Raw genomic sequence first — 12111 nt, forward strand, 5'->3', positions numbered from 1 at the left:
AGCACCTTTAAACACTTGTAGCTTCAGAATTTCATCTTCTATGAATTGCTTGTCATCTGTTTTTCTACTGGATTTTATTTCTTCTCATCTGTTTGTCAGATCTTAGTTTGCTAAGAATTCTTAGCATCAACAGGTGTTCTTCTTTATCAAGAGCTTTTCTGTATCTATTTAGATAATCCCGTGATTGCCAAAATTACAAAATGACATTTGTACATACGATTTGTGATAGTGAAATTCTGGAAACAACTCACATATTGTTCAATAAGACATTGATCAAATAAGTATGGTAGATCCATACCATGGAATAATAAGTAACCATTAAAAAGATGAAGAAGTTCTTTGTGAACTAATAGGGAGAGATTCCCAAAATATATTGCTGAGTCAGAAAGAAAAATCAAGTGCAGAAGAGTATGTAGAGCAACTAACAATTGTCCAAAAGATGGGGTGGGGAGAGACCATATGCATATTTACTTGCATATGCATAAAAGAATTTGGAAGGACACACAAAAGGTTTTCATAGACATCTGGAGCAACAGAAGGTTGATTCCCTGGCTCTGTGTGACCCAATCACATCTGAGGGAGGATTGCATCTGGAACCAGGAATACCCCTGTGAATAGCATAGAATAGCACCTCATTATTGAAGTGGGGTGGGGGTAGGGAACACTTTGCGATGACACCATGTCAGGAGCTATCGAAGGACATGGGATATTAATCTTGCAAAATTTAAAAACATTGGACAGTCTTCAATGACTTGAAGGGTTTTCACATGGAAGAGATTTTCTGAATGGCAGCATTATTGCGTCAGGCAAGGTCCTATGTATAGAAGCCTCGGAAAGACAGACTGGCACTTAAAATGATTAAAAAAAAAAAAAACTAAAACAAAAACCACCTCTCTAATAGTCATACTGTTCCAAGAGGAACACAGTCACTTCATACACTGTATGATTCCATCTATATGAAGCTCAAGAATGAGCAAAACTAATTCATGGAGATAGAAGGCAGCATAATGGTTACCCTCCGGAGACACCAGCTGGGAGGAGATATGAGGCAGACTTCTGAGAAGCTACGTAGTGTTTTCAAGGATAATTGTTTACACATGTAAAGATTCACCTTATATATATTTGTGATAGGCCCCCCAGAGTTGCTTATATCCTAATCCTCAGAACTTGTGAATGTTAGGCACCATGGCAAAGGGGAATTTAAGTTCCAGATAGAATTAAGGTTGCTATTCAGCTGCCCTTAAAATAGGGAGAGCAGCCTTAATTATCCAGATGGGCCCAGTGTAGTCACAAGGGTCCTTAAATGTAGAAGAAAGAGAAGAGGTCAGAGTGATGCAACGTTTGAAGAACTTACCCAGCTGTTGCTGGCTTTAAAGACAGAAGAAAAAAGCCAGGAGCCAAGGAATCTGGGCAGCCAAGTCAGAAAGGGCAAGAAAACAGATTCTTTCTGAAACCTCCAGGAAGGAGCACAGCCCTGCTGACACCTTAATTTTAGCCAAGTGTGACCCATTTAGGACTTCTGAACAACAGAACTGTAAGATAATAAATCTGTGTGGTTTAAAAAAATTTTTTTTAATTTTTTTAATGTTTATTTATTTTTGAGAGACAGAGACAGAGTGCAGGCAGGGAGGGACAGAGAGAGAGAGGGAGACAGAATCCAAAGCAGACTCTCAGCTCTGAGCTGTCAGCACAGAGCCAGACGTGAGGCTCTAACCCACGAACCATGAGTTAGACCTGAGTTAGACCTGAGCCAAAGTTGGACGCTCAACCGACTGAGCCACCCAGGTACCCCTAAAATTTTTTTTAATGTTTATTTATTTTTAAGAGAGACAGAGACAGAACACGAGCGGGGGAGGGGCAGAGAGAGAGGGAGACACAGAATCTGAAACAGGCTCCAGGCTCTAAGCTGTCAGCGCAGAGCCTGATGCGGGGCTCGAACTCACTAACGGCAAAACCATGACCTGAGCCGAAGTCAGATACTTAACCGGCTGAGCCTCCTAGGTGTCCGAATCTGTGTTGTTTTAAGTCTCTAAATTTGTGGTAATTTGCTAAAGAACCTACAGAACACTACCACGATGCTTACCTCAAGAAAATATTTTTGTAGAGACCAAGAGAGTGTCCTAGTGGACGGGGGAGAATCTGGAATAGGCACAACTGCCCCTGTGTAAACGATGAAGAACGTGTTCGTGGAACACCTCAATACAGGGTTCCCCTTCCACCGCTGACTCACCAAGGAAACAGCCTTAATCGCCTATTCTTTGTGAAAACAAGTTTGCCTGTGAGCAGCCTTGCCCTTTGCTGCAGGTCCTGTGCTTAACAATTTTGGGAAACCTCTCAGCTATTCATCACTAAGAAAGGTTCAAAAGGCCTATGCAGGTGCTGAGTTGGCAGAGACCCCACGGAAGGAAGTGGCTACTGTGGACTGAATGTTTGTGTCCCCTCATGTCCCCAAATTCACATGTTGAAGCCTAGTTCCCCATGTGATACTGTTAGGATGTCGGGGCCTTTGGTAGGTGAGTAGTACATGAGGGTAGAATCTCCTCAAATAGGACCAGTGCGCTTGTAAGAAGAGACCAGAGAGCTTGCTTCTCTCTCCCTCAACCTCGTGAGGACACAGTGAAAAGGCCGCACCTGGAAACCAGGAAGAGGACGCTCATCAGGAACCACATCGGACGGCACCCTGATCTCAGACTTCCAGTCTCCAGAACTGTGAGAAACAAATTTCTGTTCTTTAAGCCATCTGTGGTATTTTGTTAAAACAGGATTTTTGGTGTTAGGACTTTAGGATCTAGGCTGGACTCGATCAGGGCCTCTTCCTTCATGAGCCACATCAGCCTCACCGGGCACTTGTTAGCAATACAATTCTCAAGTGTTACCGCAGGCGTTCTGAGCCAGAGGCTCTGTAGTGGGGGCTGGGAGGCTGGGTCTCCGTAAGCACTGCGGTGATGCTGATCCATTCTCAAGTTTGAGGACCGCTGCACGACTGACCTTTAAGGAGACTTCCAGAGGTGAGATTTTACAATTTCCCATGCCCTGGTGGCCACTTTCCTCTTGTCAAACTCTTCTGCTACCCCATCTCCACTAGCTGTCTCCACCTCCTACTTGTCTCCCGCCCTCCGGATGCTTGCTAAGTCGAGGAATCTTCCTGACCACCACCCCACGCCCCACCCCTTGTTGAAACCCCTCCCTCTGTGGTGTCTCCAACAAAGCCCCAACAACAAACCACTCTTCCCTGAAAGACTGACTCTCATCACCCTCCTGGGCCCTATCTCTGACCCAAACTCCAATAGCCTGATTGTTGTTAAAGATTGAAAGAGGTCTCCACTGGATATCTAACAATTTCCTAAATTTAACATCCCCAAACAGACTTGTTACCGGGCCCAGCATCCTATCCTTTCGGAGCATGGTGACCTTGTTAGTCACTTGGGCTCAGGTGGGGTCAAGTGAGGGAAGCAGTGAGATTGCCCCAAGCAGAATTGTAGAGAAGGGGCTGTGTGAGGGAGAGACCAGGAAAGGAAGATTAATTTCAGGGGAAGGAGTGAGTAGGAGCACAGCGTGGGTGGCAAGTTAGGGTTTATGTTCCAGAAGGGAAAGGCCACGAGCACTAAGGAAGGATCAGAAGAGTTTCCTCCAAGGGCAGGAGCTCTCAGGAAAAAGGCTGCAGGAGCCCCACCCCAGAGAGTCAGCTGTGTCCCTCACTTCGACTCCCCAACCTCAGATGTAATCGGGAAGCACTAGCCCACCCAGCGTGGCAAAGTGGAGAGGCAGAGCCAGGGAGGTCCAAGGAGCACTCAAAAGGAGGCCTCAGATTCAAATAGAGCCATGACCTTGCTTTAAGCTGGCTCCATGGGTCTCACGATGGCAGATGAGTAGCAGTTGAAGCCTTGGTGGCCAGACTCCTGGGGCTTGGAAGTCCAGGGTTGAATCCCTGCTAAGGATGAGGCCACAGAGTAAAGCACTTAGAGAGCCATGGGGGCACTCATACATCTGGGTGCCCCAAACACAGAGGGCATCTTCTATGGGGGTGGGTCTAAATTATTATCCCAGGTGAAAAGCACCAGAATTACCCTAGAAAGTTCCTTAGGAAGGCATCGCATTAGAGACAATGCAGCTAGAGAAGTAGGCAGTAACCTTGCAAGGTGACACAGAAATTGTGATATTGTGATATGAAAAGAAATATATATATTTGGTCTTTTTCTCTGGTTCCTAGCTCTTGAGACCCCTGTAATTTCCTGAATGATAGGGGTGAGAAGAGCATCTTTTTTGTTCATCACAAACCTCCACCAAACATTCTGAGTTTATGCTAATGAGGAGACTTTTGGTGGATGCCTACATAGCTTCAGGATGGGGGCTGCTTATCAGCAGAACCAACCTTGTGATTAGAGTGTTGGAAGTTCCAGCCCCACCCTCCAACCTCTGGGGAGAGGCGGGCACTGGAGACTGAGGTAATCACCAAGAGCCAATGATTTCATCAATCATGCCTATGGAATGGAACCTCTATAAAACCCTAAACAACAGGGTTTAGTGAGTTTCCAGGATAGCAAACACATCCACATGCAGGGAAGATGGCATACCCCAACTCCATGCGACAGAGGCCCCTGTGCTCAGGACTCTAGTTCTCATACTGCCTACCTCTTCATCTGGCTGATCGTCTGTGTCTTTTATAATCTACTTTATAATGAACCAACAATAGTAAAGTATTCCCCTGAGCTCTATGAGCCATTATAGCAAACTACCAAGCCTGCGGAGGGGTTGTGGGAACTCCTGATTTTGTAGCCAAGTCAGACAAGTGCAGGTGACTTGGGGACGACTTGCGTTTGGTGCCTGAAGTGGAGGGGCAGTCTTGTGAGGGAAAGAATGAATCTGTGCAGTTATTTCAAATCAGAAGGTCATATAGTTCAAAATAGCCGAGAGATGCCACATGTTAGAGGAGAGGAGTTAAAGTGGGTTCTGGATAGATGGATGAAGCAGGGCAGCATGGAGCAGGGGCGTTGGGAACAGATGCTCATAGGCAGAAACAAGCATGGGTGTGCAGGGACAGAAAGCGTTCTAGCAGGGAAGAGTCCTCGTCAGGGGTAGCAGGGAGAAGACTGTGGAGGTCTTGGGACCCAGCAAGGAGAAGCAGGGGCTGCATTTCCTCTTGAAGAATATGGGGAGCCTGCAGTTTCTGAGGGAGCAGCACATGGAAGCGATGTTTCCAGGAGGTGAACCTGGCCGTGAGTGGGGTGGGAACCACGGTGTTGCTGTAAGCAGTGCTTCCAAACTTCTCACCTTTATTGCCTCCTAAAGTGAAAATTCTAGTGGAATTTAAGGTTTTAATTAATTTTAATTTAAATAAAATACTAAGGAAAAAGACATTGTCAGGGAGGACTGAGCTTTGGAGGGCCACAAACCACTATAACGTCTGAGACTTTTTTCACCTCCCAAGAGCATATTGAGAATGGGTGGTGTAAGGGGATGAGGGAGGGGAAGGAGGGGGCAGATCTGAGTCAGAGTTTAATGGGTGAATTGATTCAAGCTGATTGACTTGGAGGAGAAGGAGGGCAAACCCAGCCCAGCTCAACACCTTCCAGCTTGAGTTGCCCAAGAAAAAGCTGACAGAAAATCGGCAGGCTCATGAAATGAAGCTGGACACATTGGGTTTGCAGTTACCTCAAGGAAACATATGAGCCAATGCTGCATACCTTCTCTGCTGAATTCAGCCCTTTGCTGTGTGGATTTAACACAGGAAGTGTTCTGTTCTAGAAACTGATATGGGGAAGGTGCTTTTGGCCTAGATGGTGTCCCAACCTGCCCCTGGTCAAAGGCTGGGTTCAGTCTTCGGGTCTCTCTGAGTCACTCAATCTCAACCCACCCAGTGCTGACCTCGAGGTTTGCCCTTCTGGGCCCACTCTCCTCCCTGGTGCCAGGTGCCAGGAGGTGACGTCTATGGACAACAACAACATTTGCGGGTCAACCTCTAGGCAAGAGCACAGCCAGAGACCCATATGCCATATGTGTATCTGAAGGTTATAAATCAAGCAAAGATACTGAAAAATTACAGATAGCCTATCCTACCTCTTTGATAAATGCACCTTCACAACAATCCTGAAGGTTAAGTCCAACTTCAGAACTCTCAGACTCCTCAGAATTCTAGGCCGGCATGTGGCAGGGCAAGGAGAGCACACCTAAGCCCCTGAGCTGCTTTTCTTTTCCTACCCACAGGATGATGACACTCCATCCCTCCTATACCTCCCCTGTATACAATTTGCATTAAGTATCAACATTGTGCTAGTGGCAATGTAAAAAGTACAGCTGCTGTAGAAGAAAGTGTGGAGGTTCCTCAAAAAATTAAACTGAACTACCCTATGATCCAGCAATTCCACTTCTGAATATACCCCAAAGAATTAAAATCAGGATCTCAAACAGGTATCTGTACACCTATGTTCGTGGAAACATAATTCATAATTTCCTAAGGGTGGAAACAACCCAATGTCCACTAACAGATGAACGGATAAACCAAACGTGATCTATGCATTCAGTGGAGTATTATTTAAAAAGGAAGGGAATGCTGATCTATGTTACAACATGGGTGAAGCTTGAGGACATTATGTTAAAAGAAATAAGCCAGATTGATGATGACTCTCTCCTCAACTGCATTCTTTTAAAGCTGCACAAACCTGAGTGAGAACTCACTACCGTCATTCTCATCAGTGCTGGCAAGATGGCAGAATTCATATGGCGTCAAAGTTGTCCTGCAAGAGCTCTGGGGCCTAATGATGTCTAAAGAAAACATGAGACTCCCTCAGTTGCCCAAAGGACAGTGTTACAGCAATTAATCAAAAAGAAAAACCACAGGCCCTCTCACTCCCTGCCATTCAATTTAAGCAGTCCTCAGTTTCCACAGAAGTAAATTTTCTAGATGTGCCTTGTAGACCTCAAAGTACTGGGAAGGAAGCTCCCATTCAAAGGCAATTTATCTTAAGATACTGTAAACAATACTAACTTTTTGTCTTCTTGAAATATACAAATTGTGCTATAACAAAAATAAGTAAATAAAAATAAATAAAATAAGCCAGTCACAAAAGCCAGTCAAAAACGGTATGATTCCACCTACACGAGGTACCGAGAGTGGTCAGATTCCTAGAGACAGAAAGTAGAATGGTGGTTGCCAGGGGCTGGGGAAAAAGGAAAGAGCTGGAGTTAACTTTTTAATGGGGACAGGGTTTCAGTTTGGGAAGATGAAAACATTCTGGAGATGGGTGGGGGTGATGGTTGTATAACTATGCCACTGACCTGTACAGTTACAAATGGTTGACATAGTCAATTTTATGTTATATGTATTTTACCACAATTTCTTAAAAACTAAATATTAAAAAAGCCCGCATTGCAGCATATCTCCTAACAAATGGAGGAGACACCCCAGGTCTTTGGAGTTTCCTCTAACCAGGATACACGAATGAATCAGGCAGCTGGGAGCTTAGGCAAGGTATTTTTGTTTCAACTGATCCCTGGGATTATTAGGAAGCTGCTAGATTTTTAATCTGTTCTCTTTCCAGACTGAAAAGGTCACCATGGGGTATCTAGCCTCAGATAAATTCTTCTTTATCAACTACTTTTAAACATCAATCCTCAGGAAGCCCCTCTTATAGAAATAAAATAGGAAGAGAGGACAGGAATAAGACATAACTTCACAACATCTTTGTTCAAATGACCTGCTTAGTGTGCGTGGGCGCTAAGCCGGGGAGGGAGTCAGGAGGGGCGAGCATGAGGGCAGGTTGGGCCCAGGCTCTGCTTCTTACCAGGCTCCTGGCACAGGGCTGCCAACAAGTAAGGAGTTACTTGCACAGAGTCTGTTACTTGCAGAGTCACCTATGTCTGCCAGTCTCCTTCCTCAGAGACCTGCCTGCCACCTGGGCAGTGTCCCCTGCCCAAGGATGAGGTACTGGATGGAATGGAGACCCTCAGGAGTACCTGCAGGGAAAGCTTCTTGGTTCTAACCCTTGTTCAGATACTCCCAGAGATTACAGATGATAAGAGTCATTAGGGGCACCTGGGCAGCTCAGTGGGGTGAGCGTCTGACTTTGGCTCAGGTCATGGTCTCATGGTTTGTGGGTTTGAGCCTTGTGTCAGGCTCTGTGCTGACAGATGGGAGCCTGGAGCCTGCTTGGGTTCTCTCTCTCTCTCTTTCTCTCTCTGCCCCTCCCTGACTCATGCTCTCTTTCTGTCTCTCAAAAACAAAACATTAAAAGAAGAAAAGTGTTTAAATACATTAAAATATTTTCAGAGGTCCCTAAGAATATCATTGTGATCCTTTAACACTATGCCTACTCTGCCTGATGGGTATGTCAGCCCTGCATTGAGGGACAGACAAGTCGAAAGTACAAGAAAAGACACTCTGCCAGGAGGGAGGGCCTAACCTCAGCAGGAGTGTGACCTGACCCAGTGAGTTCACCTCTCTAGGCCTCAGTTTCCCCATCTGGGAAAAATGATAGTATCTACATCACAGAGCAGTCCTGAGGACTGAAATAAGATCCTCTATGTACATACCTTGATTTGAATGGTGCCTGGTGCAGAAAAACCAGCATCAAAGTGCTGTCATTAATGCTATTGTGTATTTGTTGTCCTAGCCACTTAACTGACACTCTACCAGAAAGGCAAGGTGGATCTTCCTTGTGGCAGGAATGTCTCACTTAGACCTCTTGGAGCAGATACAGCTATTTTAGAGTGGCTTATTTAGGAAAACTTTATTTTCATAAAATTCCTTGTGGGCATTATCATGGTGAGCCCTGGGGGAGCTGGTAACCTCCTGACCTGAGCCAGTGATGAACAACATTCCTGGGCAGGAATAAGGCACATGGGACCATAATCTGCCTCCTACTTTTCTCTTCCTGCTCTGCAGGTGTCAGAGCTCAGGGAACTGAGTGAGAGGCTTTGCGGCCTTTTAAAATGCAAAGGCCCCTGGGATGAATTAATGTCTAATCCCATAACAGTCACACAAGAGGCAGGCCTGACAGCTGGGTTTTTCTAAAGGCACTTGAATCCTTATGTGTCAAGGGCTTTACATACATTATCTCCTTTAATCCTGACAACAACCCCAGATGTAGGGATTACAATTCCCATTTTGCAAACCAGCAAACCGAGGCTCAGAGAGGATCTGTGACTTGCCTGCAGGTCACCCCTACAGCCCCAGGGCCCTAAGAGAAGATCTGGAAACGGAGATAAAGGGAAAGGGAAGCCAGCTTGCCCAGGTCTGCCTTGGCCAGTACCTGTTGGCTGAAATGCACCAGACCTCAGTTTCCCAAGTACACAAGTGGGGAGGGGTGGGGGGTTGCTGGCGGGGCACATCTTGCACATTCTGCTATTCTTACCCCACTCCCCGCCTGTTGAGAGCAGATGGCTCCTTTCCTGGCCTTCCTGTGGCATTTCTCCAATTCCTGGAAAGAAAGGACGGCCACCAGCCTGGCCACCCGTCCCTGACTGCAAAGCAGCAAAGCTCCTTAGGGGCCAAGTTTATGAGGGGACTCATCATGGGTTAAATTGTTGTTGCTGCATTGAAAGGCAGGTGGCCCCCAAAACCCCAAATTCCCAGCTAATCACTGGGAATGGTGGCTGACCCAGGGGAGCCATTTTGTGTCCAGACTCTCCAGGCTGGCTCATGTTTTAGGAAAAGAAAGCTGGCAGCAGTAAGGCAGATCCACTCTGGTCGTAGACATCTTAACCATTAGCAACACTTCAGCCAAGAGCCTTCTTAGCTCATTTCCTTCCAACTCTTCTCTCCTTGAGGAAATGAGAGACTTCGGAAGCCGATTTGGGCTTATCTGACTGTGAGTGGGAAAACTGGGGCCCAGAGGGAGGGTTGTGCCTGAGGGAACAGAACAGAGCAGGACAGGGCAGCAGGCAGCCCCTGGGGACTCAGTCCTACCTCCAAAGGCGGGCCTCATGGAGAAATCATGGTCCTCCACTCTAAGAAGTGGCTGAGGTTTTCCCTTGTGGATTTTGGTGACGTCGAGGTTCTTCTTATATAGGTGACTGCAAAGACAAGCAAGAGATGTTTTCCCAACGACCCACAAAGGCATATGGGGAGATTACTCCCTATAGGAGCTACCTGTTAGACATCTCTTCTCCATCCACCAAAGGCTACACACACACACACCCCTCCTGACCCACCCTGTCCTCCCCAGGCCCTCATAGTCAGTCCTGAGAACCAGACCCTTGCAGAGCCTTCGTAAGGTAATGATTGGATGACAGCAGTTGGGTTGAATGGTGGAGGATTATATATATATATATTTCTTTTTAAACATTTCTCTTATGTTACTATAATACTGGTGTTGTGATGGGGGTGCCTGGAGGCTCAGTCGGTTAAGCATCTGACTCTTGATTTTGGTTCAGGTCATGATCTCATGGTTCATGAGTGCAAACCCCGCACTGGGCTCTGTGCTGATGGCACAGAGCCTGCTTGGGGCTCCCCTGCTCTCTTTCTCTCTCAAAGTAAATAAACATTAAAAAAAATTTTTTTTTTAATGTTTATTTATTTTTGAGACAGAGAGAGAGAGAGCATGAACAGGGGAGGGGCAGAGAGAGAGGGAGACACAGAATCTGAAACAGGCTCCAGGCTCCGAGCTGTCAGCACAGAGCCCGACGCGGGGCTCGAACCCGCGGACCGCGAGATCACGACCTGAGCCGAAGTCGGATGCTTAACCGACTGAGCCACCCAGGCGCCCCAATAAACATTTTTTAAAAGAGTTAAAAAAAAAAAGAATTCTAAGATTTTAAAAAAGGAGAGAGTAGCGGGGGGAGAGAGGAAGGAAGGGAGGGAGGAAGGAAGGAAAGAAGGATGGATGGATTTGGGCCTAACAAGATGTGAGATCTAATTCCTTTTTTTTTTTCTATGAATGTTTTTTATTTTTATTTTTTAAATATAATTTATTGTCAAGTCAGCTAACATACAGTGTATACAGTGTGCTCTTGGCTTCGGGAGTAGATTCCCATGATTTATCACTTACATACAACATCCAGTGCTCATCCCAACAAGTACCCTCCTCAACGCACATCACCCATTTTCCCCTCTCCCCTCTTCTCACCATCAACCTTCAGTTTGTTCTCTATATTCAAGAGTCCCTTATGGTTTGCCTCCCTCTCTGAAACTATTTTTTCCCCTTCCCCCATGGTCTTCTTGTAAGTTTGTGAGATCTAATTCTTGACAGAAGAAACTAAACAGCCTTATAAGAAGTCAGCGTTATGTGTAGGATATTTAAAGATTTTAGAAGTAAATGAAGGGATTTTGTTTTGAATGTTTGTTGTTCATTTATATATACATCCTTATTTTATTCTCAGTGTTCTTACCACACTTCATGTTTTTAGAGAAATAGGCATATTTCCTGTTTAAACTCTATAAGAGGAAAGTAACATGTTTCCTCTTTTAAGGTTCTGTTCTTTGACACATCTTTCTGTGAAATCCTCATTAACTTTCATTCCCTATCAGCTCTGCCCAGATAGTGCAATTTGATGGAGTTCTAAAGCTGGGCTGATCGATAAAGTAGCCACTAGCCACTAGCCACATGTGGCTGTTTAAGTCAATTACAATGAAATAAAATTAATGTTCAGTTCTTTAGTTCTACTAGCCATACTTATGTGCTTAATAGCCACATGAGGCTGGTGGTTACTATATTGGATAGTGCAGATCTATAACTTTTCCTCGGTCTCAAAAAGTTTTATTCTGCAGTGCTGGCCTAACTTCTGCCCTGACTTCCCTCCCCACCCAAGAAGCAGATTCCCCTATAAGCTGGGGCTTCCCACCTTACAGCCCAGGAGCCACCTGGAGCTCCAGACCTCCCAACTATTCTCTGAAGGCCACCTGGAGCTTCTCAGGGAGAAGGTGAAAACAGGGAGGGGGCAACTCGGGAGCAGGATCAGTAGTAGTATTTTCACTCATAGGTTCTTAGAGTACCTGGGGGTTGGGCAGAGGTGCCTGACCCTCTTCCCAGAGCCCTTGACCTCTGCCCTCAAGCACCCTCGCCCCAACTTCCTCGGCATCTCCCTCGTCCATGGCTCATTCTTGTCAGCCTTCAAACCGGGTTCAAGTCTCTCCCACCTTGACCCCTAAGCAGAATATCTCTGTCTAGACAGCAC

The 12111-nt window shown here is 45.9% G+C and overlaps 1 protein-coding gene and 1 non-coding gene across 3 annotated transcripts in view; one reads left to right on the forward strand and one right to left on the reverse strand.

Moving 5' to 3' along the window:
* Positions 1 to 12111, reverse strand: part of GABRR2 (gamma-aminobutyric acid type A receptor subunit rho2) — a 44677-nt gene that overhangs the window by 27050 nt on the left and 5516 nt on the right. Inside the window, exon 2 of one of the 2 annotated variants that reach the window (XM_045499013.1) lies at positions 9905 to 10011. In XM_045499013.1, the coding sequence (XP_045354969.1) occupies positions 9905 to 10011 (107 nt within the window). Of the gene's footprint in view, positions 1 to 9904; positions 10012 to 12111 lie in introns of those variants that run through there. The other variant, XM_045499014.1, reaches the window with a different exon arrangement.
* LOC123610049 lies at positions 6609 to 6697 on the forward strand. Its single transcript, XR_006718076.1, has one exon. It is a non-coding gene; the product is annotated as a small nucleolar RNA SNORD116 (small nucleolar RNA).

This window comes from Leopardus geoffroyi, chromosome B2 (assembly GCF_018350155.1).
Source record: "Leopardus geoffroyi isolate Oge1 chromosome B2, O.geoffroyi_Oge1_pat1.0, whole genome shotgun sequence".
Lineage (NCBI taxonomy): Eukaryota > Metazoa > Chordata > Mammalia > Carnivora > Felidae > Leopardus > Leopardus geoffroyi.